This window comes from Vigna unguiculata, chromosome 6 (genome assembly GCF_037176805.1).
Source record: "Vigna unguiculata cultivar grain cowpea cultivar isolate G323 ecotype 2 chromosome 6, ASM3717680v1, whole genome shotgun sequence".
NCBI lineage: Eukaryota > Viridiplantae > Streptophyta > Magnoliopsida > Fabales > Fabaceae > Vigna > Vigna unguiculata.
The window spans coordinates 7,822,929-7,850,786 of record NC_140797.1 but is presented as its reverse complement, the minus strand read 5'-3'; the positions used below and the strand labels follow the sequence as shown (position 1 = coordinate 7,850,786).

The 27,858-nt window shown below is 32.2% G+C and overlaps 3 protein-coding genes across 3 annotated transcripts; all 3 read left to right on the top strand.

The window, feature by feature from the left end:
- Positions 1-4,101: 4,101 nt before the first annotated feature.
- On the top strand, positions 4,102-5,397 carry LOC146885463 (uncharacterized). Its single transcript, XM_085674940.1, has 4 exons — positions 4,102-4,209; positions 4,291-4,393; positions 4,463-5,122; positions 5,222-5,397. The coding sequence occupies exons 1-4, from the start codon at positions 4,102-4,104 to the stop codon at positions 5,395-5,397; spliced, it is 1,047 nt and encodes a 348-aa protein (XP_085531066.1).
- A 55-nt stretch (positions 5,398-5,452) lies between these two features.
- LOC146885462 (uncharacterized) lies at positions 5,453-6,229 on the top strand. Its single transcript, XM_085674939.1, has 3 exons — positions 5,453-5,612; positions 5,658-5,794; positions 6,209-6,229. The coding sequence occupies exons 1-3, from the start codon at positions 5,453-5,455 to the stop codon at positions 6,227-6,229; spliced, it is 318 nt and encodes a 105-aa protein (XP_085531065.1).
- Positions 6,230-18,501: 12,272 nt separating this feature from the next.
- On the top strand, positions 18,502-24,734 carry LOC114187243 (linoleate 13S-lipoxygenase 2-1, chloroplastic-like). The gene is made up of 9 exons (XM_028075436.2): positions 18,502-18,790; positions 19,232-19,494; positions 20,609-20,849; positions 21,243-21,566; positions 22,393-22,478; positions 22,570-22,680; positions 22,755-23,068; positions 23,416-23,682; positions 23,786-24,734. Exons 1-9 carry the CDS (start codon positions 18,607-18,609, stop codon positions 24,543-24,545), a joined length of 2,550 nt encoding a protein of 849 aa, XP_027931237.2. The 5' UTR covers positions 18,502-18,606; the 3' UTR covers positions 24,546-24,734.
- The last annotated feature ends 3,124 nt before the right edge of the window (positions 24,735-27,858 follow it).

Below are 27,858 nucleotides of genomic sequence, written 5' to 3'. Positions count from 1 at the left end.
TCTTAGGTGATTAATTTTGTAACCCTAGTTTGTTGGAGAGACAAGGTGGCAACATGGGAAGGTCATAATGGAGATTTTTCTTACAAAGGTAATGGCCATGTGTCACTTTCCTAGTGGAGAACTTTTGCTAAAATGGCTTTCCACGTGGCACTCTAAGAGTGGAAAGTTTTTCTAAAAGATAGAGTGCCACGTGTCATGCTCTCCTTCACCGAGATGGGAATTTTAGGGTTTGATGCAAGGTAGCATTTTTAGGATTCTTAGTTAACTTTGGGGACACCTTACTCTATAAATAGAGGTATCTCCCCCTACGTATTTTCACCTATGAATTGAGTAATGTTATGTTGTCAAAATTGTGCCATACTACTGATTTAGGTCACCAAAAGGCTAGAACATCCCATGTAGTCTCCTTTTAGCTACCCTCCTCTTAAGTTGGTCCATCCTCTCTTGAGAATGCATTAAACACCACTATTGTTTCTCCCTTTGTTTGAGTCATATAGCTTGGAGGAGGAGCCACCATCTTACCACCTCAAACATCACCACACCATCATCTTCCTTGGAGGTCTCCATCCTGGCTTGAATCATATAACTTGGAAGAAACTCCTCCATCAAGTTTCCACATTAAAATACTATGAATGATATTATCTATTGAAACAAACGATAGACTGTGAGATAGTACATCAGGTAAACTCCCATGAAAGGAAAATGGGTCACCAATAGACATAGTTATGTATATCTAAGTCTTTCCTTTACCAAAACTTTTGAATACATGCATTTTCTCACTATCACACTATGTTTGGTAACAATAATTTCTTTTATGTGAAAGATCATACTAGTTGCAATCACTAGGTATACCAAGATTTTTCTACAATGCTATTTCAAAGTCAATAACAGCGAAACACAATCAACAAACTCTGATGTCATTTTACGTAATAACAACATAAGAACTTAACGAAAATAAAAGATAACAATAGGAACACAACAAGCAATATGCTATAATTTAATTTTACTAAAGAAAATAAAATTATAATAGCCCTCTCGTTAAGTCAAAGAATAAAACAATAATACACTTTCTTGGAAACATGAAAAAAAAAACTAATAGGTGAATCTTAAGAAAAAAAAAATATTTTTTCACCTTTAATTTCCCTTTCAACTGAGGCTGTAGAATAAAAAAACAATTTTAATATATTTTACTAAAAAACTACTATACTTATTTTATAACAAGAAAATTAACCACTAAACTAGATTTGTAGAATAAAAAAACAATTTTAATATATTTTACTAAAAAACTACTATACTTATTTTATAACAAGAAAATTAACCACTAAACTAGATTTATTCTGGGGTTAAATATTTTTATTGATCCCTTAATTTTTTAGTGAAAATTGGAATTAGTCTCCCAATTTTAGAAATGTGTAAATTTAGTCATTTTAATCAAATTTTGATAAGTTTATTTGATATTTGAAACGCATTTCTCAATTAATATTAAAGTGAAAATGTGTCAAATGATGTAAACGATTCAAATATTATCATGAAACACGTTTAAAATGTCAAATAAGTTTAACAAATTTTGCGTGCAAAGAACTAAATTCACACATTTTTAAAGTTGGAGCACTAAATTAAGTCAAAATTTTGAAAAAATATAATTCCAATTTATACTTAAAGTAAAAAGACCAAAAACATATTTAACCCAAATTCTAATATAAAATTTCTCTTCTCACATCAAGTTTCTATTAAATAAGAAGAAAAACTTTAATTTTCTATTAGAAAGTGGGGATCTATAAATTTTGTATCTCATAACTTTGACCTAATTTAAATAAATTTTTAATTAAAAAATAAAAATTGTTTAATTGCAGCACCTGTATAATGACACAAGCAAATTTTACTTATATATAACTTTATTTAAGTATATAGATGTAAAGAATTTATTTCCTTTTAAGTAAGCTTTTTTATTTTATGTTTCTTAAATTTTGATATTTTATCAAACTTTTTTTTGTTTTATTCCTTTTAGTTAATTTTTTTTACTCAAATTTTTTTAATGATTTTTAAATTATCCAAAGAACTGAGTGTTTAGTGATGGATCTTGATCAATAATTTTGGGGAGTCAAAATAATAGACACAAAATTTATATATTTAATTTGTCACTAATACAATAAAAATTAATACATAATTTAGTACAACGGTGACTAAACAATAAATAACTGTAAGTACAACAGAAATCACATTGAATATTCCTATATTTAAAGACGTTTCCTTGAATCATGTTCCAAAGAATAAATGAGAGTTACTTTTTTTTTCCCAAGAATGAGAGAAAGCAGATAAAAAATGAGAGTAAAATAGTTAATTTGTGTCTAACTTACTTTTATCTTTATAAACAAAAAGAAAAACATGTGAGAGTGAAAAATAAATACAATATGTGATAAACTAGACAATAAAAAAAATCTTAATAAATATTTTTTTTATTATACTTTATTTTATGTTTTATTATTTATTAACATGTTATAGAAAAATAAAAATATATCTAATTTAATTTTCGTAAATTTACGATAAATGCATTATATTAATTTAAAAATTTAAAAATATTTTAAAATTTTAAAATATTTAAAAATATCAATTTCAAAACATAAAAAAGAAAATCGCGGCGCACGGCATGCCATTGCCAGTGTTGATAAAAAGGACAGGTTCTACTAGCATAGTTAACCAATTTTAAAACGAATTTAAAAGTGGTTCGGTATAAAAAGTTAAAACAGAATTAAATACAACTTAAAAGTAGTTTGGTGAAGAAATATAAAAAGTCTTTACATCTTTCTTGTCGTATAGACGATAGGTTATTAAATGATTTTATGTTGGTGTAAAAAAAGTCTAAGATTTGTCTCGTATTTCAAATATTGACTTCGTGGTATAAATCAATCCACTACAATAAAAGTTGGTTTTAGAAACTATTTTTTATCATTAAAAAAATAAAATTAGTCACTAATTCAATTAGTGACCAATTTAGAGTTCAATAATCATAAGTAGTTAAAACATAGATAACTAATGTTAATTACCAATTTAATTTTTAATTTAGAAATCAATTTAGTGATCAATTATGTTAAAACAAATTTAGTGACCAATTATATAGAAATCAATTTTGTGACCATTTTATATAGTCCAATATTTTATAGAAACCAATTTAATGACTATATTATATAGAAACCAATTTAATGACCAAATATATAAAGATTAAAAAATGGTCATTATATTGGTATGTCAACAATGATAATTGTTTCAATCCTCTTTGATATCAAATCATTTATTGCTCCATTACAATTCATTGATTACTAAACGTGTTTGATGTTTCATATTCAACTATTCTATCAAAATCAAACATCTACTATTTAGAATCAATTTTATCAAAACTCTAAAACAATCACACTTCCAAAATACATTTATTACAAAAGTCTTACTGCACAACCAAGAGATATTCTGAATATTGTTTATAAAAATACAGACATAACATTTATTACAAAGTAAAGCCCGAAATACGGCAAGTGAAAATTTCATCATGGAGAAATACATGTTGCAGTTTGATTTAGCCTCGAATAAACAAATAATAGAATATTCCTCAACATAGTACTACAACATGCTCATATATTATTATGGTTGAGTGACTCAAACAAGTTAGAAAATGCAAAGCACATAGATCAAGTCATCTCTGCTGAATTTCCTCATCCAGATCTCTATCCAAAACTTTCAAAGGCTGTTCAAATATATATGATACATGGTCCGTGCGGAGCTGCTAGATTCAACTCACCATGTATGAAAGAAGGTCGGTGTTCTAAATTTTTTCCTAAAAAATTTAGACATTCAACTACAATTGATGAAGATGGATATCCTGTATATAGACGTATAGATGATGGTTTATTTGTGTTGAAAAATGGACATAAATTAGGTAATGCAAATATCGTGCCTTATAGTCCTCTTCTCTTAATGCATTATCAAGCTCATATTAATACAAAATATTGCAACAAATCCAACTCAATCAAGTATTTGTTCAAATATGTCAACAAAGGTCCTGATAAAACAACAATTAAAATTACAGACAAAGAGAATGAATCTACATAAATGCGTATTGTTGATGAGATTAAAAGATACTATGATTGTAGATATTTATCTGCATGTGAAGCAGTTTGGAGAATTTATGGCTTCGATATCCATCATAGATGGCCAACTGTTCAACGTTTAAGTTTTCACTTACAAGATCAACAACCAGTTTTGTTTAAAGATGATGATCGAATTGATGATGTATTGTAGAGGAATGAGAATATGAATACCATGTTTCTAGCTTGGTTTGAAGCTAACAACAAAATTGAGGAAGGCAGGAACTTGACCAAAATAAAAGACTTGAACATACCAGGTACTAAATAAAAGTAATCTCCATTGTTTATTCCATAATTATATATTGATTACATGTTCTATTTTGTAGGTTTTCAAATGGAAGAACATGATTTACACAATCTTTGTCTCCTAGAAGTACAAGAACTTCTAAATTCAAATGGGCGAGCTTTAACAGATTATAGTTCCCTTCCTCAACTTGATCTTTCAAATTCATTCAAATTTCACAACAGGTTCATTATTGATGAAATGAATTATGATAAAGAACAAATGGAGAAGCTACATCAATCTCTATTGCAGTCACTCACTAATGAGCAACTACATGTTTATAACAAAATTATGACAACAGTGAATTTAGAGGTAGGGAATTTCTTTTTCTTATATGGTTATGGTGGTACTGGAAAAACATATCTTTGGAAACTTTTGTTAGTTGCTATTAGAGCCAACAGAATGATTGCCCTTAATGTAGCTTCAAGTGGCATTGCATCTTTATTGCTTCCTAGAGGTAAAACTGTTCATTCTACTTTTTGCATATCATTAGCAATCAATGATGAATCAACCTACGACATCAATCAAGGAAGTCTTCGTGCTAAACTATTGATGGAAACAAAACTTATAATATGGGATGAAGCTCCTATGATGAATAAGCTATACTTTCAAGCTTTTGATAGAACATTGAGAGACATTATGAGAGCTACGAATGAACATAATGCTGGCAAACCATTTGGTGGAAAGGTTGTTGTCTTGGGCGGTGATTTTAGACAAATCTTGCCAGTAGTAAGAAAAGGATCAAGGTATGATATTGTGAACTCATCAATTAACTACTCTGATTTGTGACAATATTGCACAGTTCTTAAGCTATCACAAAACATGAGGTTAAAGAATGCTGCTTCAAATGAAAGTGCAAAAGATATAAAAGAATTTGCTGATTGGATTCTTAAAATTGGAGATGGAAATATGAATTTGAATGAAAGTGGTGAAGCAAACATTTCAATACCAACAGATCTTCTAATTCAGCAAAAGTGAAACACCTTTACTTTCTTTAGTCAAATTTGTTTATGGTGGTCTAATTGAAAATATCATGACTCTTGGATTCTTTGATGATGGTGCTATACTTTGCCCTACAATTGATAATGTTGAACAAGTAAATGACTTCATTTTATCTTTGATTCCTGGTGAAGAACAAGTTTATTTAAGTTCAGACAATCCTTGCCAATCTGATGATGATCAAGAAATTCAAGGTGAGTGGTTTACTCAAGAGTTTCTAAATGATATCAAATGTTCAGGAATTCCAAATCATAGGATTAAATTGAAAGTTGGCATACCAATTATGCTTTTAAGAAACATTGATCAAGCAAATGGTCTTTGCAATGGTACAAGGTTGCAAGTTAATGATTTGGGAAAGATTGTTATCTCTGCTACGGTAATAACAGGCAAAAATGTTGGTGACAAAATTTTCATACCAAGAATGAACTTGACACCTTTTGATTCCAGCATCCCGTTCAAATTTCAAAGGAGGCAATTTCCAATATCCCTATGCTTTGCAATGACAATAAACAAAAGTCAAGGTCAAACTCTTTCTAAAGTTGGACTTTATCTTTCTCGCCCAATTTTTACTCATGGACAATTATACGTAGCAATTTCTAGAGTGACATCAAAGAAAGGACTAAAAATCTTAATTCTGGATGAAGATGGAAAAGTAACCACTACAACTACAAATGTGGTTTACAAAGAAATATTTGAAAATCTTTGATAAAGGTATAAAAATTACTTTAACAACATTCTTCTAATTTTTCAATTATTGTACATTTAACTCTAATTCATTTTTTCGGTGCAGATTACAATTGGTGCAGATTAACTGATATTTTGGGTCCATATACAATTTTAATGTTTTATTTTTTGGAAAGCTGCAGCAATTTTTGGTGGACATTACAGTTGATGCAAATTAGTAGTGTATAATATGCAATGATTGATACATGTTTTGATAGCTGCATTAGATATTCATTTGTTTTCCAAGATCTACTTCATTGCATTATAGTAAAGCTACTTATATATTAATACATTATTGTTTCTGGTATTCTTTATATATATGTTGTTTTTGAATTGTTATTTGTTGCTTTACTGTATTGTCAAGAATAAATGTGTAGATACATGTGCTTGGGTGTTACTGAAAAAACAACATTCATTTAAATTTACACAATTGCATTTCATTTCTTTTAATTGTATAAATGTTAAAGAATGAAAATTCTAAAATTTTGCGGTTACTTTCGCTGTAACTTCTATACTCTATGTTTTACGCTACTTTTGCTGCCAGTTAAGAATAACAATTTAAAATTTGTTGTCACTGTTTGCACGTGATAATGTTTTCCATTTTGACTTAAACTTTCCCATTCCATTCACAACTTTCACTTTACCATTGCATCCACATCTTTCACCCACCACTACATTTCAACGTCCATTTCTTCTGCAATTACAAAAATGGAAATGGAGCAAACCCAAAATCAGAGAATAATAGTTTGGAAGTTCAACACCATCTACATATGCTCTCAGGTATGTCTTCAATTTTAACACAAAAACACATTTAGATCTAATAGCATGCATTGACATGTTCTGTTGTATGTGTTCTTTATTGTGTAATTTTGTTACTTTCATTTTGTTGGTGTGTCTTCCAATTGTATCATCCTTATCCCCACTATAGTAGGATTACAGAGGAACACAATCAAATATAGTTTATTTTTTTGTGAATGAAATAACATTTATTAACGTTTTTAACGTTAATTTACCGAATGTACTGACCTTTCATATATATCTAAAGATTCATAGTTTCTTTATTTCAATCTTCTGAATTTTTTCTTTATTTCAGTTGTTTTTTTTTTGTTTTTATAAAGAATTATTAATTCTTTATTTAATTTTTATGAACCTGAGTTTATATATAATATAATTATTACTTCTATTTTATTATTTAATTATTTAACTATTTTTTCTTATTTAGAATATCATATTTTTTAATTATAATTTTAAAATAAGTTATATATAAGTTAGTTGATAACTTATATATGTTTTGGTTTATGTTTGTGTTTTGCAGACAAAAGATTGTTAATGTCTTTATTTATTGTTGAAAAATAATTTAATGTCCTCATTATTTTGTAGCCATTTGGATTTGTCGATCGACACTTTGCTGTTGGTTATGCACACGAATTAGGCCCACAGTGGCACTTGGTAGATGTAAATGGTAAGAGCACAACAGTTACCTATAACATGGATTCAGATAACCCAAGGATCACTGAAGGTTGGAGTAATATGAGAAATTTGTATCACATTCAAAGTGATTCTCGCATCCAATTTCAGTATTTGGAAAATTCTTTATTTCACCTCACAGTGTTTAAAGTTGGTTGTACAACAAGGAGTTTGACAACATTTACGCATCGTATCAGTCATCAAAATACAAGATCTATATTTTCAGTGAAATTAACAAAGTATCAAAGCAAAGCAAGTCACTTGGTATATTCCTTCTGGTTTCTTCTTATCCTTATTAGTATAATTAAATTGAAATAATTAATGTACTAACAATAACATTATGAATCATGTAGGATTTGCCATCAAAGTTTGCCAACTTCATTCGGGAGGAGAATGTAGAAGATGTCTTTCTTATAGGGCCTAAAACTATAGTGAATTGCAAAATACTAATATCGAACAAACAGAGAAGTTCAACAAAGATAGGTCAAGGTTGGAGGCTATATTGTTGTCTTTCAAGCAGACAATGATTTCATCGAACCAAATGTTGAAGTGTTCGTTAATGGTTGTTGTTGTGATTAGATTAAGCATAATTTTGTAATGTTGGTGGGATGTTCAAAGTTCTGTACTTCATCAATTATGGTTATTGAACTTTGTTATATGACAATATCGTTATTTTCATTAGTTTAATAATAAATTGTAGACATTTTTGTTATAATTTTATAATTTATAATCAATATTAAAAATAATCATGTGCATTGTACGAGTCAAAAAAACTAGTTTATTACAAAGTAAAGCCCAAAATACGGCAAGTGAAAATTTCATCATGGAGAAATACATGTTGCAGTTTGATTTAGCCTCGAATAAACAAATACCAGAATTTTCCTCAACATAGTACTACAACATAAAACCATATTTCAATTTTACATTTCTAGTGTGTGCCACAACATAAACACAAATAGTCTTTTACTAATATTGGAGTTGCAAGAACATAAAAAGCATTAGTTGTTACCTATAAGCAAAGTTTTTTCTTTGCCAATTATAGCTTCTCTCAAAACACATTCAACATTTGCTTTTAACCCAATTATTATCTACATGTGAGAAAACATTAAAAAAGTATTAGAGATTGAAATTTAAAAATATATGTAGAATAATGTAACAAAATTACCTTGATAGGGACTAGGTGGTTGTGTTTCATCCTCATCTTGAGTTTCCACAAAACTTGGTGGCATAGATGGACGATTGATACTATTCATCCATTGTCGAATCATTACATTGTTTTCTTGTTAAAATATTGAGAATCTATTTCAAGAAAATTGTTTTCCTGTTACATTATTCTACATATATTCATCAAAATTTTGTGTAAATTTCTCCTGTTAACATAAATACATATGCAAACAAAATTTCATTATGATGAATTCATTATTAAAAAAAAACATGCAAAATGATAAATTTGGGCTCAAGGGTGATATAACTATTGAAGCAACTACTTAATCTGTTAGACCAACAATTCATTGTCAATTTTATCTGCTTCTAGAAATTGATATATGCTATCTTTAGACTAGTACTTGCAATTTAGTCACATATTTCCTATTTATCACTATAGAAGTTAATTTTATGCTGATGTGACTGGTTTGATCAAGAAAACTAAAAACAACTATGTGAAAAAACAAACTTTGTTCAGGGAGTGTGTTAAAAATCCTAAAAACTTGTTCATATTAGCAAAGATAATTCAATGTTGTAAGACTTGTGAAATTTAATTAATTAAATAAATAAATAATAAATAAATACGGGTCGTGGAAGCCTTTATGGCATTTAATAGTGATTGATGTGATGTGGAAAAGTACTAGTTCAAGTGGTTGAGAGTACTTTATCGTGTGAAAGGACTTGGGTTTGAGTCTTATGTATGCCAATTGTGTGTTTTTCTAATTATTAGTACTTTTAGTAATATGCTTGATCATGTTAAGTGATAATATAATCATAGAATTATATTAATCATCATGAAACATGAATTGGTTAAATCGTTATGCATTGATTTGACATTGGCATGGGATGGGTTCGAACCTAAACTAAACTTTCTTTTTGCCAAAATTCCTTTGGCATGAAGGTGAAAAGGCAAGGAAAAACCCTAGCTGAATGGCAGCCAAGGGAGAGGAGAGCGAATTTGAGAGTGTGTTGAGAGAATTAAGAGTTTATTTGGAGCTGGAATGCGAGAGCACTAAGGGAAGACATTTTTTGGCCAAGAAGAAGAATCTCACATTCAAATTAAGCAAATGAGACCAGGTTAGGGGAGTTTACGCATTAATTTTTATATATGAGCATGAACTGTATAATGATTAATGATAATTGTATGCTTGTATCTTGTTCTGGTTGCGTTTTTCGAGTTTCTGGATAATGATGCATGATGCATGAGAGTGACACCCATTTCTGGGTTCTGAGATGAACTGCCTAGCGGCAAGGGTGACTCCGCCAGGCGACGTGAATCCTTATGTTCTTGTTTAGCGATTCTATGATGGTTGGATATTGAGCAAGGTTCCTGTGCATGATTTGAATGTATAAACTTATGAAATCGATGATTATCACTATGTTTGTATGAAATCAAGTGATTGATTGGGAAGCATCAAAGTGAAAGGAGGTCGTGTTGGGATTGAGGTCGAATTGATAATTTGATTCTTGGAAATTAATGATAACGAAGTTGAGATTATGGAATTATCGAATGCATAGGCATGAAAGAAATCAATTTGTTTGTAATTTATGTGCTTGATTGAGTGGGACGAGATTTGAGGGTTTATGGTTCATCACGGGTGCGGGAAAAATCTGGGGTTTTGCCCAGAATTCGATGTGCCGCTTTGCGGCAAGTATGCGCCGCTAGGCGATAGACGTGGCAGTAGTGGAAATTCTATTTTGTGACTGGTCGGGACGCGTTTTGGGATTTCTTAGGGTGAGGCTAAATTCTACACGTTATAATTATGTAAAAATAGTTTCGAATTGAATAAATATATTGAGTGAACAATATAATTAGGTCAAGACGAATGCTAGAATTGTTGATTTAGGGTTTTAGAGTTTAAGTAGATGCAGAACAATCTAGGATTTTTTCCAAAACTGTATGCATCGCCTGGCAGTTAGACATGTCAAAATGGGTTTCAACCCGTGAGCCAACCCGGCTCACCACGGGTTCGAGCCGGGTTAGGTTGAGAAAAATTTAACTTTTTCAAAAGTGGGTTGAACTCAACCCGGCTCACTTAACCCACGGGTTAAACGGGTTCTAGCCGGGTTGAAGGTGGGTTGGCCCACTTAACCCACCAACTTTTTTTTACAATTTATTTTTATTTTTTTAATAATTATTTACTACTCCTATTATATTTGTTCACAATTTCATATTTTTAAATACTAGAATGTTGCTTAATTATGTTTGAATAGTTTGAATGTTTAATTAATTTGATTGTCAAGTTATATATGTTGATACTTTAATTTTTAACTATAATCTTTATAGTAAATTACTCAAGTAAAACAACTAAGAATCTAGGTTACTCTTAAAAAACCGCCTGGCGGTGAAGAGCTACCGCCAGGCGATGCGCGTGGTGTTCTATTCACGAAAAACGTTGTTTTTCGTATTTTTGCGTAACAGTAGCCGTCGGGCGGTAGTTTAGTCCCGCCGGGCGCCAGTCTTCTGATTCTTGGCGCTAGGCGCCACCAATTTTTCTAGTTCGCGCAGTTTTCGTAAAATTACATTTCCCAGTTCGTTTACCGTCCGATTTAGGTGAAATTTTGACAGGTGGTCTATAACATGTGGTTCTTCACTTTGAACGGTGCAGATTGGATTTGGAGGTCTGTAGCTAGATATATACATTACTTAATATTGCTGATTTTGGAGTTTGTAAAATACATGAATAAGCCCTTGATTAGTTCACGTAACTTCTAATGAAGCATAATTGGGTTACGTGGTAAGTCGCTATCAATTTGAATGTTCCTTTGGGTTAGTCACATGTGGAGAATTGGTTTGGTGAAGGCATGGGGGTCAATATTAAATTGCATCGGTGCATAAGATCATGTGCTTAAAATTGTTAGAGTGTTGCTGCTTATATTTTGTTTGAGCATGCTTGGGATGGTCTATATGACTAGGGGATGAATGCACATGTGAGATGCTATAAGGCCTAGAACATTATAGATGGTAATGTTTTTCATTAGGGGTACTCTAGAATGAGAGCAAATGAGACCAATCTGTGTGAAGTGTGCTTGAACCTGAACTAAAACTAGTAATGTGCAAGTACTGGTGTAGCGACTAGCAGTACGTGTCCCCCGCCAGGCAATCTGGAAGCGGCAGCGCCTAACGATACGTATCCCCCGCCAGGCGATTTTGCTGTAACAGATTGGTGTTATGCTTGCTATGATGTACATGATCTACAAGGCTTCTAGGATATCTTAAAGGTCGGCTTGCTGGTGTTCCTTGAGTTGAGCTCGGAACATATCCCTTGAGTTGAGCTCGGGATAGGGGTTAAGCACGTGACATTCCTTGAGTTGAGCTCAGAATGACATCCCTTGAGTTGAGCTCGGGATGGCGGATGAACACGAGGAACCCTTGAGTTGAGCTCGGGTTGGCGAGTGTGGCCGGTGTGAGTGTGCTGGTTGTGGCCAGTATGGATGGGTCCAGATAGATTGCCCTCCTCAGTAGTTTACTGACGAGTTTGGTAGTCTTGGGACGTTACGAATTATGTTCGTATATGGGAACTCCACCTGGCGTTGCGGTGTATGATCCGTAGCAATGGTTTCCCACACGTGCTCTATCGGTTGTGGCCGATAGGTATGACAGCAGGTCATCTTGAGGTAATCACTAGAAGATGTAGAACACGAATAACATGGTGGTGGCCATGTGATGTGATATCAAAGGATGGAATTACGTTGGTGTGATTGTGTGATTGGTATATTTGTGCCATATATATATATATATATATATATATTTATTTATTTATTTTGTTAGCTCACCCTATCTGCTTGTGTTTGGCGATGATCGTGTACGCGGTACACGGGAGCAGATGATGTTGCAGGTGGATCTGGTGAGGCTTAGCAGCGGAGCGGGAAAAACTCATGGGAATAGTTTTATAGAGTTTTATCATTTATGGTTTTGGGTTAAAGATGTAATTTATTATGAGACTGTTTTGGTATTTCATTGAATTTTGAGAAGATTTGAACTTAGAGTTATCTTTATTATGAAATAAATTATTTGAAATTCCCGCGTTTTTGGGAAATGGATTTATAATTAATGCGTTTTTATTTTATTTTTTTATTTTTTTATTTAAACCCGTAATATCCTGACGGGATGTTACAAGTGTGATTATTACATCCAGGTCATAATAGTTTTTGGGCTGCATCTAACAATTCATAAAACTTTTGGGCTTCTATATTTGGAGAATTATTCAAACTTGGAGAGTTGTCCATTTCTTGATCATGATCCATTTCACACTCTAAAGTAGCAACATAATAAACCATGCTCTTAAATCTATCACTACAAAAAAAAAAAACAGCTATTACCGACAGGTGGAATCTGTCGAAATAGATTATTATTCGTTAGTAAACTTGTTTTTCTGATAGATTAATGATAGACAATAATCCGTCAATAAATATGGCGTAGGTAATATTTGTTGACAGATTATGATCATCGGTAATTACTAACGGCTATATTCGTCGGTAATTACCAACGGAATAATCCTTCGATAATTATCGATGGAATATATCCTTCAGAAATTACTGTCTGTCATAATGTGATGCAAAAGATATGTAATTTTTCGACGGATTTGGCGACGACATTATCCGTCGGTATTGTCAATAATATTATATGGTGCATTTTGCATTTCCAACTTCACTAATTTAGATAATTATGAGACCTGTAGTCTCACAAATATAATCAGACCTGCCAATATCATATATAACTTTAGCCAAGTAATCCAAACAACCACTATACAATATCATATATGTCTACATATACCACATAAACATCAATGTTCTAAAATGTCTGAACTAATGTACAATATGTTACTTAACTAATGTACAATATGTCTGAAATAAAAAACAATCTAAACTTCCATCAGTCACAATGTACAATATGTTACTTAACTAATGTAACCACACATAACAAAATGAATATAGAAAGAAGTCCTAATAGTCTACATAATCATCAGAATGATTTTCTTCAGCTTTAGGGTCTTCTTGCTACTGTGATTGTGGCTGGACTAGAGTGGGTTGGGGCAGTGTTAGGCTGGACTGTTGTTGTTGAAGATGAGCATGGGCATCAAGAGGAAGAAAGCCCATGAGTAGATTTTGGAGGTTTTGAAAATCCTAGCTCAAATTTTGATAAGCTTGATCACGCTCCTCTAGTCTCTGCATGAGTCAGTTCACGGCCTCCTTAACACTACTGAAAGAAGATGGTTATTGTCTATGGATACCTCTTCGAGTAGTGTTACTTTGGTCAAGTTCTCCAGTTCCATAAAGTCTTCCTTTATTTTTTCCATTGACGACATCAACCCAACATTGTGTCCTAATGAAGTCTTCCTGCTCAGCATCATCATTATGCTTTGACGCATCAACACATGTCCCCTGCTCAGATCTGACATGTGACAGTCTACTTGAAAATTCTTCCTGTTAAAGAAAACAATAAAATAAATTTGTTAAATAAGGTGCGATATATGATATTTAAGTTTAAAGGAATTAATACTAAAAGCTTTTACTTACATGTGTTCTCCGAGACCTTTCATCAACAAACTAGCTAGATCCCTTGTGAAGATGAGTTTGGTAAAATACCTCATCAATATCGCCTCCCACTCTAGCTCCTTTGCCTTCAACAAAATAAAGGGTTATATATGTATATCGATTGTAAAAGACGTAATTTATATTGTAATATGAAAATAAAAAGGACTTAAGCTTTATACCATACGAAGGGCATGCTCATGAGTGGTAATGGAACCACTTGTGTGTAGGGTCTCACCGTTTTCTGATGCTCTATTCTTTTGGGCTGTAGCACATTTATTGCGATAAGAAGCAGAATTCCAATGTTCTAGTAGTCGATTGTAGATATGGTCCCCAATCCAATAAGGGCATTTTCTTGCATTCCTAGCATCTTTCAACATCTCAAATAGCCTATGAGATGCTCTACTGTGGAAATTTTTTCAAATTTGAGCTTCATGTTAGGGTCTCCACTAAATCTTCATCTGTAAAATAAATCAAATAGAAATCATTTTGTTGACAACACACTATGAAACATACATGAATTAAAAATGAAAATTAGTTTTATGATGTTTTACCTTAAACTACTGCCAGAAAGGTTCTTTGTCTTCTGGAGGTATTGCTCCCTATGATGGCCAAGGTGAAAGGAATTGTTGCTTAATATTGGGTTAAATATGTTCTTGGTCCCTTAACTTTCAGTAAACTTTGGACCAATTTATTCCTTCATCTTTCGAAATATTGTGGATTTAGTCCTTTCAATCAAATTTTGTTAAGTTTATTTGACATTTCAAGTGCGTTTCATAATAGTATTTGACTTAACATTAAAACAAAAATGTGCCAAACAGTATAAACAACTTCTAATTCCTGCCCTCATGATATACAACTTCATTTTTTACCAATACTCCTCTACACCCAGACTCTTTTGATGAAGTCTTTGGAGCTTTTCCATAAGCTCCCTATGGTAATAAAAAGGGATATGCCTCTTTCTTAAGGCATTTTTCAAGTCATTCCAATATTGGACTTGAGAGGAATTCGGGAGTCTCCTCTCCTTATCTAGGGATCTCCACCAATACATAACATATCCTTGGAAGATTAGGGTTTCTAATGGCACCTTTCTCTCCTCACTCACTTGGTGGTAGCAAAAAGTTGCTCCACCTTCATCTCCCAATCTAGATATGTTTCCACATCATCTTTGCCATGGAAATGAAGGAGATATACTCTAACTTCCCTTAGAGTATGCTCATGTTCACGTTCTCTCCTATTTCCTCTTGGTAGAGGAGGTTGGTAGTAGTTATTCACTATTCTACTATCCTTCTCAAAGTGTGTAAGTTGTGTAGGAGTTTTGGAGCTTCTTGAACGACTCCTACTCCTTAACCTCTCTTGTATTCTGTATTCTTTTTGTTTTAAAATTCTAAGTTCCTCCTCTATGATGACAAGATGGGTCTTTCTTTCGATTTTCTCTTTTTCTTTTAAAATGGTTTATTTCTTCCTCTAACCTTGTAGTGACTTTAGCTCTTAAGTGAGTTGGTTTTCAGGATCCTCTTCGCTGGAGTCACTACCAAGTTGGTAGGTAGGATCCCTAAACATATATTTATACTTCTTAATTGATTTTAAGACTTAGTTTTTCTTTCAAATAAATTCCTAAGGAAACTCTAAGAAGGCAAGATGCTCAAGTTCACTTCTAAGAAAGAAAGGTCAATCACTTGGATTACTTAATAACCAAGTCTTTCCTAACCAAAGTTTACCTCAATCCTCTTGCACTAAACTTCTTAATGAAACTTAATTGAAAAATAAAGTTTAGACACACACTAAACTAGAAGCAATAAATAAAGCAAATAAAAAAAGTAAAACAAGCTACACTACGTAGACTAATGGTGAGGCTTACTAGCACTTAGAACCCTCAAGCAATAAATAAAGTTTAATGTCTGAAACTCAATATAATAATTAATAATTAAAAAAATTAATTATCAAACACGTTACTCAATATTATTAATAGTTTTAAAATTTTGGAATATAATTGAAAATATTTTATGATAAAAAATAAATAAAAATTTTTAGATTGAGGAAAAACTCAAAGAGGTAATAGAAATATTTTCCAACTTTTGAAAAATTCTCTCAATTGTAGAAACATTATAAAAGTTTAGGGAAATGCTTGTTATGGATTGGCTTAGAGAAGAACCAAATTACTAAATATGAGACTAAGTAGAATACTAATTTTCAAAGTTTTGCTATCATGTTTGTGTAAGTGATAACTAGAAGTATGTATACTCATCCGATTTGAAAGATTTAAGTATCCATGAAAAGAGGAGAAAACAATCTTCAATTTTTATTTTTCTATCAGAGGCCTAGTTCAAATATGAGTAATATTGTGTCAAATTGGATATTAAAGTTCAATTTTGGATGTTTACTGATTTTGCAATTGTCTCGTGTTCATAGATAAGATAGCATGAATTGGATTTCGATGATCTAGGTTTATATTAAAAAAAGGAGAAAAAACATCTTCAATTTTTCCTCTCATAATCTAATCAAATTCGGAGTATTTCATGATTAAAATACTATTACATATTATTAAGCAGTGACACTTGTTAACACGAGGGACCTTGTCATAACTTAACTTATTACAAGGAAATATAAATTATTTTCTTAATTAAATTCTCTTAAATGCTTTGTCTTTTCCACAATTCTTATATATATATTTTTTTAATTTTATCAATTTTAAGATTACTTTAAATTTTAATCTTCTCTAGTTAAGTTTTTTCGTAAAATATTTTTGAATAATTTGAAAATAAATATACAGGTTCTTCTGTATAATAAATGTTGGCATATGTTGTTTTTGATATATTAAAAATAACATTATTACAAAAATTTTGAATTTTATTGAAATTTCATTAATAATTAAAATAATAAATAGATATTTGTTCTTTATTAATTACTAATTGTGTTTTTAGAAAATAAAACTAATAACCACTAATTAATGTTATTCTCACTACTAAAAAAATTCATATTTTTTACTAATTTTGATTTAAATTTTTTTCGTAAGAAATATTTATAAATTTTGTTATGAACAAATTTGAAGGAAATTTCTGTCAATTTTTTTACAAAATATTTTGTATAAAACATTTTTCACATCAAATTTTGTAAGAAATACTTACAAATTTATAATTTTGTAAGAAATAATTACTGATGAAAAAATTACCTATTAATTAAAATTTTAAAAAAATAATAGAAAAAGTCTTACAAACTTTTGTTGACAAATTTACAAAAACAATCTCATTTTGCATGAGAATTTTTAATAGTGGCAGTACATTTTAAGGGGATTCTTTTACTTTTTATTTGTTACTTTATAAATTTTAAATTTTTAATAATTTTTAAATATTAATACTTGATTTTTCTTCACTAATAACTATCCATTAACCATCAATTAGGTTGAAACAAATTGAACCAAATTAAAAGTAAATCTAATTTTTCTTTATTTATATTAAAATAATTTTAATTGAATAATTATAATGTTGATAAAAGAAAAGCAAAAATTCTTCCAACGTATACTTAACCAATTTTAAAACGATTTATTAACTGAGGAAATAACAACACAAATGTTATTTTAAATGTTTTTTAATAATTATTTGTTGATACGTGAAAGACTAAATGGAAGAAGACAAGACAATTATACTTAATCAACAAATAGATGATATATAGTACTCTGATATCAAAGTGTAAGACGCTAATAAACATACTGTAATTGTAAACAAAAGCTGATCTGAAAAATTATTACACACACTAAAATAGCAAATAATACCACACATTACGTCTTCTTAACAGTGTTTTGCCATATTTATAATCTGGAAAGAAACATCTACCAAGTCTTTAAGCAAAACAAATTGCATGAGATAAATTTAAACCCACACTCATAGTAACCGAAAAAGGGGAATTCAAAGTCATGGGTAACAGGCAAATGATGAAGGAAGTAATTCATTATCTTCCGAATAGGGAAAACCTACTTTTTGTGGCTATTTATTTGAATTTTGTACGTAAACATGGTTGGTAAGGGGTCCATTTTGAAAGGCACGAGAGACCCCAAAGTCACGTTTCAGCATTGTTACGTTGGGGGCACAACCATATCCCCACGTACATATGAAGCTAATTAAGAATCCATTTGCGCAGCATTCCATTATAAATACCGTATTTTCTCCGTTGTTTTTGAGCTATAAATGCACTCACACTGGTTGGTTCTTAAGTCAAGGTAAACTTTCTTTTACAAAGGGACACGCAAAAGGTTTTTCTGTGATGGAGAAAGGTAGTGGCATGTCCAACATGAACCCTAAATTGAGGACTGTGAAGGTCACTGCGACCGTGAAGCGAAGTGATGGTGGACTCTTAACGAATCTTGTTCAAGGTGGTGTTCAAGGGATTGAACATATCATTGGGAAAACTCTTGTTTTCGAGCTTCTCAGCAATGATCTAGATTCAAGTAAGTTTTTAATTCTGCTATTTTTTTCATGATCCTTTTTGATTGTAAAGTTTACTGTTAGAAATCTAGATATGGAGTTAAATATTTTTTATTATTAATTAATGAAAATAAAAAGATTACATATACCCTAAATATTTTTTGTACTACTATATTATTGGGAGAAAAAAATTGCACCGACAGATAGTTGAATGAGTGGTTTACAAATGGAAACGTCACATGGTTCTAATCCAATATGTAAAGAATAATACCTGAATTAGTACTAGGAAACTTTTTTTCTTTGATAAATGTTTTCTTTTGTTCCTTTTCTTTCGGAAACATAGCCCTATCTACTTAATCTTTATGAAATTAAATTGTAATACGAATATAGTGTCCATTTACATATTTTACTTATGAAAGTAGAGCTTTAACCATTTTTATTATCTCTGTTTTTGACGAATGAAGAAACAAAGTTAGAGAAAAAGACAATAAAAGGTGATACAGAGAAGAGTAATGAAGAAAATGATGAGGTGCAGTATGAGGCGACATTTAAGTTAGGAGAAGATTTCGGAAAAGTGGGTGCTGTTTTGGTTGAGAATGAACAGAGCAAGGAGATGTTTTTGAAGAGTATAGTGTTGGATGGCTTCCCTCATGGCCCTCTGCATGTCACCTGTGATTCATGGCTTCAACCAAAGGATCATGTCAAGAGAGTATTCTTTATTGACAAGGTTAGTATAAAAAAAAAATTAAATATATTTTTAATTCTTATGCTTCAACACAAGATTAAGATTCGACCTTGTTTTAAGATTTGATCTTGTTTTAAATATTGATACATTTTGATTTTTAAATTTAAAAAATAATATAAATAGTCATTCTAAGTTAACACGTTAATTTTTATCCACTTGTTATATTTTATTTTAGAATGATATTTGATCAGAAATTTGTCTAAATACAATTCAAATATCATTTTGAAAACTATTAGATAAATAAAAATCAATTAACACATCAAGAACTACATTAATTCATTTTTAAAATTTAAAAATTAGACTGTCACTCTTTAAAATATGGACGAATTATAATTGTTATATTTAACCCTAAAATATTTTTCTTTTAAGTCTCAAAATTTCATTCAAAAGAATTTCACTATTTTTTTTACTATAAGGGTTTCTTAAATTAGTTCCAAATCTTTTTATAGTGAAAATAATTCAATTTTTCACGTTAACATTTGTTTATCTCATTAGAATCATTAAAGGTTGTTGTTTTCATTTTTATAAGAGAAACATTAACAACACTTTTAATATATACCTTTTTAACAAAAATGTCTTTTAGAGTAAAATTGATGTTGCTCCCATTAAATATGTGATCTCAATCTTTATTTGATAAGTTTGTTTCTCAAACTAGTTGCATCTAAATTACTTTAGGATCTATATTATCTCTTAAAACATCAAAACATAATTTTTTTACTGTTGAAACTTTATTGGAAATCACGAGAGTTTATTCCCACACTTGAGACATTTTTACTATTATCAATGACATACCTATTACACTACTAAAATGTTATATTGGTGAGATTTTTCCTAGTAGTATTTGATGAAATTTTAAAAAATATAAAATAAAATTAACAGAAAGTCAAGTTTTACTAATTTTCACGTAAAAGAAATTGAAAATTTTCCATGAAAAAAAAAATAACAAAAATGAGTAGTTAGAACATGCTTCATGAAGTTTACCTAACAAAAATAGTGCTAGAAAAATAATGTCATAGGTGCACTCCTCTTTATTTCTTTGTTTTAAAGTTTACCGTGTTGTTGTGGTTAACTAATGAATGCATGGAATACGTAATAGTCATATTTGCCATCACAAACACCAAGTGGATTGAGAAGGTTGAGAGAAGAAGCCTTGAAGCAATTAAGAGGAAATGGAGAAGGAGAACGCAAGAGCTCAGACAGAATATACGATTATGATGTCTACAATGATCTTGCAGATCCTGATTCTAACCTTAATCTCAAAAGACCTGTTCTTGGTGCCTCCAAACAATATCCATATCCAAGAAGGTGTCGTACTGGTCGAAAACACACTCATTCAGGTTACTTTTCCTCATTTCACTACATTCTTTTTTTCGGTGAATATAGATCTGGGAGATTCTACATATAAGGCGTATTTATAGGATATATATAACTATAATCTTATTTTACAAGTTTGTTTTTAAGAATGAGTTATTTTTAAATTTTATTTTTTAAATATGATCTTAGAATTAATCAAAATCTATTTTAATAAGATTTATTATTTATTGGATCATCGTTTTTGAACTCATATATATCTTATATTATAATATGTCAGTAATTTTACATTAATATAATCGAATTTTAAACCTAATTTCAACTTTATAAATTTATTGAGTTATACTTATAGTTATAGTGTAAACAGAAAAAATCTTAAAATTACAATATTTTTGTTTACATTAATTGTTGTTTTCCAGATCCTTCTACTGAGAAGAGAAGTTCAAGCTTCTACGTTCCTCGTGACGATGCATTTTCTGATACAAAAGAGTCACAGTTCAAAATGAACGCAATAACAACAGGAATCAGTGCAGTTTTAGAATCTTTAGATGCAATTCTGACTGACCAAGATCTTGGATTTAGAAGCTTCGAAGACATAGAGACGATCTACAAAGAAGGTTTTCACTTACCTGCTCTTAAAGACAGTGGTCTAAATTTCCTCCAAAGTGTTATTCCCAGGTTGATCAAGGTTGCTAATGATAGCCAGAATCTTCTGCGCTTTGATACCCCAGAAACAGTGAAGAGTAAGAACACTTATAACCACACCACAAGTGCTTATTTTTTAAGTCTCGTAATGTTAGATCATTGCTTATTTTGCATTACTTGCTTTGTTTCTTGTTAGAGGATTTACGTTAATATTGTCAAGGACTATTTTTCTTAAAACATAGGACTATTGCATGCGTCGAGATTTAATTTCAAAATAGGTAAAAAGTATTCAACTCTTGATGCTTTAAAATGTTAATGATTAACTCACTTAAAAAATTTAGACATAGTTATGGTAATGATCAACTCTCACTTAAAATTTGTTAGTTTCACTATCAGATTCTTTATTTATTTTTTGTCAAAATGGTCCTTTACGCAATTCAAGTTAATTATGGTTTAGTAAAAATAATGTAAAAATATTATTCTTAATAGATAAATAATATGTGGATACTATACTATATAATTTATTTTACATAGGTTGAAAAAGATATTTTACAAAATTTCAAAAAATATAAAGGCTAAATAATTTATAATTTAATTTAAAGATGAGATACAATTCTTTAAAATATTTTAAGAATGAAAAATATATTAAATTTTTAATTTCTACCTAAATATTACAACCTAGTCAAATAAGGATGTTAATTTTTTGATGATAAGGTGACAATGGAATTCGAACCGTGTAACTTAAACAAAATAAAACTAGTAAATAAAATAATGGTAGGTGCATCCAAAGTTTATTTCTATCACCATTATTGGGAACTACAATAGTGATCCAAAGTTCAAGTGGTTAAAATAATTTACATAACACTAAATGACACAACAAAATGAAAAGGGTTCTCTTGATGATTGTGAGTTTGGGAAATGCAGGGGACAGATTCTTTTGGTTTTCAGATGAGGAATTTGCTAGAGAGACTTTGGCTGGTGCGAACCCACAAAACATCCGATTGGTGAAGGTAAGAGGAGTTACAGTATATAATTTGTTACATACTTTCATCACTCGATGTATGCTCCAGGATCTCAATTTTTTCTTTTTGCTTTATGTAGGAATGGCCTCTGAAAAGTAAACTTGAATCCCAAATCTATGGTCCACAAGAATCAGCTTTCACAGCAGAAGTCATAGAGCCACAAATAATTGGTTATGGAACAATAAAAGAGGTATAAAACCAACATTCACTTTGTCTAACTTAGAATAATGTTTCTTAAAAGTTGTTTCCTTTGAATACATGTAGGCCATTAGAGAGAAGAAGTTGTACATGTTAGACTATCATGATTTATTCTTACCATACGTAAGCAAAGTGAGAGAGATTGAGGGAACCACATTGTATGGATCAAGGACGCTATTCTTCCTCACCAAACAAGGCACATTGAAGCCAATAGCTATTGAACTCACAAGGCCACCTATGGATGGTAAGCCACAATGGAAGCAAGTCTTCACACCTGCTTCTCATTCAATTTCTCATTCAACCAATCTCTGGCTTTGGAGGCTTGCCAAAGCTCATGTTCTTGCTCATGATGCTGGTACTCATGAACTTCTAAATCATTGGTGAGTACATATAAGCATGTCATTCATTCTTTTTATTCCTTGCTGCTGTTTTGAGATATATATGTTGACTCAATCAGGTAATCAAGCTGAGAAAAGTTGAAAGTTGTATGATGTTAGGATTCCATGTGTAAGTTTGGTTCTATACTGAGAATTAACGAGTCTGAAGAATATTATATAAGATAAAAAATTTAGATATCTACTGTCTTAAGGTTTTTAAGTTGAAACTGATGTGTGTCGAATGTTTATAACTCACTGATGCAGAATCTCAACATTTCTACAGTGAAAACTCTTTTAACATAAAAGATGCTAACTTACTCTATCTAAATTGTCAAATTTTTTTTTTTCAGGTTAAGAGCTCATGCTGTCATGGAACCATTTGTGATTGCAACAAATAGGCAACTTAGCGCCATGCATCCAATGTACAAACTACTGCATCCACATCTGAGATATACTCTTGCTATCAATGCATTTGCTCGTGAAATTCTTATCAATGCAAATGGGATCATTGAAAAATCATTTTCACCGAACAAATACTCAATGGAGTTAAGCTCAGTAGCATATGATCAACTTTGGCAGTTCGATTTGCAAGCACTTCCTAACGATCTTATTGATAGGTAAATAAACACAGAGAGATGCTTCATAATTTTCTTGTGTTTGTCAGTTTAGAACTGCATAAAGCATTCATCTACATTAATTTCTTAACTAATTTTTCTTCAGAGGAATGGCTGAAGTAGACCCTAATGCACCACATGGCCTAAAGCTAACAATTGAAGACTACCCTTTTGCCAATGATGGTCTTCTTATATGGGATGCCATAAAACAGTGGGTCAGTGACTATGTCAACCATTACTATTCAACCCCAAGCATCATACAATCCGACCAAGAGCTCCAAGCATGGTGGACAGAAATTAGGACAGTTGGTCATGGAGACAAATCTGAGGAACCATGGTGGCCTAATCTTAAAACACCAGAAGACCTTATTGATATCATCACTACCATAGCTTGGATAGCATCTGCTCATCATGCAGCTGTGAACTTTGGCCAATATACTTATGCGGGCTATTTTCCTAATCGACCTAACATTATAAGAAACAAAATGCCTACAGAAGACCCTTCAAAGGAAGAGTGGGAAAACTTTGTAAACAAACCTGAGCAAACTCTTTTGGAGAGTTTTCCATCACAAATCCAAGCAACAACAATGATGTTAGTTTTTAACGTGTTATCATACCATTCCACAGATGAAGAGTATATTGGGCAATTCATGAAGCCATCATGGGCTCAGGATCCAACCATAAAGGTTGCCTTTGAAAGGTTCAATAGGAGACTGAAGGAAATTGAAGGCATCATAGACTCAAGGAATAAAGATAGTAATTTGAAAAATAGGCATGGTGTTGGAGTAGTACCTTACGAGCTAATGAAACCATTTTCAGAACCTGGACTCACTGCGAAAGGAATTCCTTACAGTGTATCCATTTAAGCAATAGTACTATAAATGGATTAGTGATTAAATTTTCTTCTTACTATTGCACTATTTGGTATGGTCTTGAATAGAAAACATTTTAACATTAATTAGTTTTCCTTTCCTACATTTTCGTGTGCAAGATTTGTACTACATTATATTAAAGTTTTCATAATAGCTTGAAATAAACATTTTATCTTCTTAAGAGTTGACTTTGAGTATAACTTAACCTCACACAACTACTTATAATTTAAGGTTTTATTGGAAATTCAACAATGAGTATCGGATAGATATTAAAAAGTTGAGCACCATATAAATATGAAAATTCATAAACACATTACCTACGGGTTTTGAGTTGGAAGTGAGGTCAATCCCTTATATGCATTTGACTCATTTTTCATTGGTGTTGTATCTCGCTAATGAATTTTTCTTTCGATAGACCCGTCAAAATCTTTAATGGGAAAACAACATAATAACAAAATACTAAAATATGTACCAGAAATAATTTCCCCAAGCTTGCAATAATCTATGAGGAATAATAACAACAATAATTAAAACTATAATTATAAAAGGGAACACCAATATTTTTAATGTGGAAAATATATAATATGTGAATGTCACACGGTTAGAAACCCTTTAGCCAAGGAACAATCGACTTGAGCCATGGCCAAGCATATGTAAGAAAAGTGAGCTTCATGTGAGGTAGGTGGGCCTAAGCTCTTATTTTCTTAGGCCACTAGCACTACAAGAAATATCTAAATTACCAACGACCATAAATTGTCAGAAAAGGCCTAAATCCGTCGGTAATTATAACTTACAGATGGATTACCGATGACAAAAAATTTGTCAGTAAATGCTTCGTAATATAAGCCATACATAAGCAGAATACCAATTAACAACATAATTAAAAAGATGTTTATAAGTACATGCTGGAAGTTTATTAACTACATCATAATTTAATAATCTTCATAGTTAGCGGAAGATTCTTCATTTAAATCTTCATCCTCCTGATTATTTTGTTGTTGAAGATGTGTTTGGGGTTGAGGGATGTCAGAAGCCTGTTGGTTTTGGTTTGTTTGTGGCTGTGGCTGTGGTTGTTGTTGTTGTTGCGGAAGACGAGCTTGAGCATCAGGAGGGAGATATTGCATCATTAAGGATTGAAAGGATCAAAACTCGGACCTCAATTGCTCATTTTCCTCCAGACTCTGTGAAAGTTATTGCCTAATATTAGTGAGGTCCTCAGTATTAGAAGAGGAGGACGCTGGTAGCTGGTTTAGGCTTTCATTTGAACCTGTATATTTTGGAACAAGTTGCCCAACCCCATAAGTCTTCCTTTCTTTTTTCCTTCAACCGTCTCAATCCAACACTTAATCTTGGTATACTTGTCTTGTGTAGGATCAGCAGAGGACTGCTTTTGTGTTCCATCAGCACCACAAGATGAAACCTCAGGGGAAAGCCTAGTCTGAAATTCTTCCTGTAAGTAAAAAATGAACAATTATTATTATTTGGTGGTATATATAAGTTTAAGAGTAAATAACTTTAAACACTAAAAAAGGCTTACATGTGTCTTCCTAGACATCTCATCCATATACTGGGTGGTTCAAAATTTGGAATGAGAGGAAACTTTAAAAATGAAAGGGCAATTGTGAATAATAGAAACAGTTAATGTGTATACCATACGAAGGGCATGCCCGTGAGTGGTAATGGATCCACTTGTGTGTAAGGCACCACCACTCGTTTCAGAAGCCCTATTTTTTTTTTTGCTGCAATACATTTGCTACGATAACTTGGAGAATTCCAATGTTCTAGCAATCTGGTCCACACATCATTTGGAATCCATTATGGCCTTTCCCCAGCAATTCTAGCTTCTCTAAAAAGCTCAGATAGACTATGAGAAGCTCTTGTTTGAAATTTCTCTTAATATCATTCTCATGCATTGGTGCCCACTGAACTCTCCTCCACAACGAGACAATTAAAACAATTAAAACATTACAAAATAGTAGTTAACATCATAATTTAGATGTATAATAAGTTAGACCACATTACCTTGAAACGTTGCCAGAAATGATCCTTGTCTTTTTCAAGTATTGCTCCCCATGATGGCCAAGGATGAAGAAATTGTTGCTTGATTGCCTTTGTGATAGCCTGTGAAGCTACTCTAGATGGAACAAACCTAAAAGTCATGGGAAATTGTTACAAAATGAAAGAACTTATATAATAAAAATAATTATGTGACTAAATTGAAATATTACCCTCGATCGACAAGTTCAATCATTGGGCGATCATGGTGATGGAGCTCCAAGGTGTGGTGGCTGGTTGAGACTCCATAGGCATGGAATTGGGAATGGAAACAAGTGTTTAAGGCTCTTGTAGCAATGAAATTTGGAGTAGTGAAAGGAGACAAGACTAGAAACTAGACTAGTGGAAGGTGGCTAGAGGAAATGTTGGAAATCTCTAGCTTAGGTGCACTCAAAAAAATAGAATAGTGAAGTGATCTCAAAACAAGCATTCTATTAGAAATTTCAAGAGTAACTCTATGAAGTGCTCTAGGCACTAGTGTAGAATTCCCATTTTACCTCGCCTTATATGCCTCGGTTGGCCAATAACCAAAGCATATAATGGCACGGTGACATTTTTGCAATTAGAGCCAAGTTTTAGGCCTCGGTTCTCCAAATACCCGAAGCCAAAGAGGGGTATAGGCCCCGGTTCACTCAAAACCGGTGCCAAACAGTGGTATAGGCCTCGGTCCAGTAAGACCCGAAGCCAAAACGTGGCTGGACGTTAGTTGTTTGGCCTCGGTCCAAGGAGGCCCGGTGCCAAAAGGGGGTCTATGGCTTCGGTTCCCCTAACAACCGAAGCCATAGGGTTTATTTAAGGTTCGAATTTCGCGAACCCTTCTTCTTCCCCGCGCCTGCGCCTCTGCAACTCCCTCCCCTCTCTCTCTCTCCGTTGCACCCACTGCCACCACACCCTCCGGCCACCATCGACCACCTCCGGCCATTGCAACCACCACGTGAACGAGCCCCTTGTGCTGCACCTCCATTTCGCGTCTCTCTCTCTCGCTCTCTCTCTCGCACGCTCTCTCTCTCCACTGCACCCATTGCCACCACACCCTCCGACCACCTTCGACCACCTCTGGCCATTGCAACCACCATGCGAACGAGCCCTCTGTGCTGCACCTCCATTTCGTGTCTCTCTCTCTCGTGCTCTCTCTCGTGCCTCTCTCGTCTCTCCCTTCCTCAGCTTCCTCCTCCGGCCACCAGCTTCCGCCTCCGGCCACTGTCGTGGCGTCGCCTCCGCTGGTGCACTTCCTTCTCGGTTTTTTCCGGTA

Bases quoted from the DNA above. Each gene is read 5' to 3' on its own strand.
- LOC146885463 (XM_085674940.1), top strand. From the start codon at position 4,102: ATGCGTATTGTTGATGAGATTAAAAGATACTATGATTGTAGATATTTA. The intron at 4,394-4,462 runs GTACTAAATAAA...TCTATTTTGTAG, and splicing joins AAAAGACTTGAACATACCAG to GTTTTCAAATGGAAGAACAT. The intron at 5,123-5,221 runs GTGATTTTAGAC...AATATTGCACAG, and splicing joins AAAGGTTGTTGTCTTGGGCG to TTCTTAAGCTATCACAAAAC.
- LOC146885462 (XM_085674939.1), top strand. From the start codon at position 5,453: ATGACTCTTGGATTCTTTGATGATGGTGCTATACTTTGCCCTACAATT. The intron at 5,613-5,657 runs GTGAGTGGTTTA...TCAAATGTTCAG, and splicing joins TGATGATCAAGAAATTCAAG to GAATTCCAAATCATAGGATT. The intron at 5,795-6,208 runs GTAATAACAGGC...TTTTCGGTGCAG, and splicing joins AGATTGTTATCTCTGCTACG to ATTACAATTGGTGCAGATTA.
- LOC114187243 (XM_028075436.2), top strand. From the start codon at position 18,607: ATGGAGAAAGGTAGTGGCATGTCCAACATGAACCCTAAATTGAGGACT. The intron at 20,850-21,242 runs GTTACTTTTCCT...GTTGTTTTCCAG, and splicing joins TCGAAAACACACTCATTCAG to ATCCTTCTACTGAGAAGAGA. The intron at 21,567-22,392 runs GTAAGAACACTT...TGGGAAATGCAG, and splicing joins TACCCCAGAAACAGTGAAGA to GGGACAGATTCTTTTGGTTT.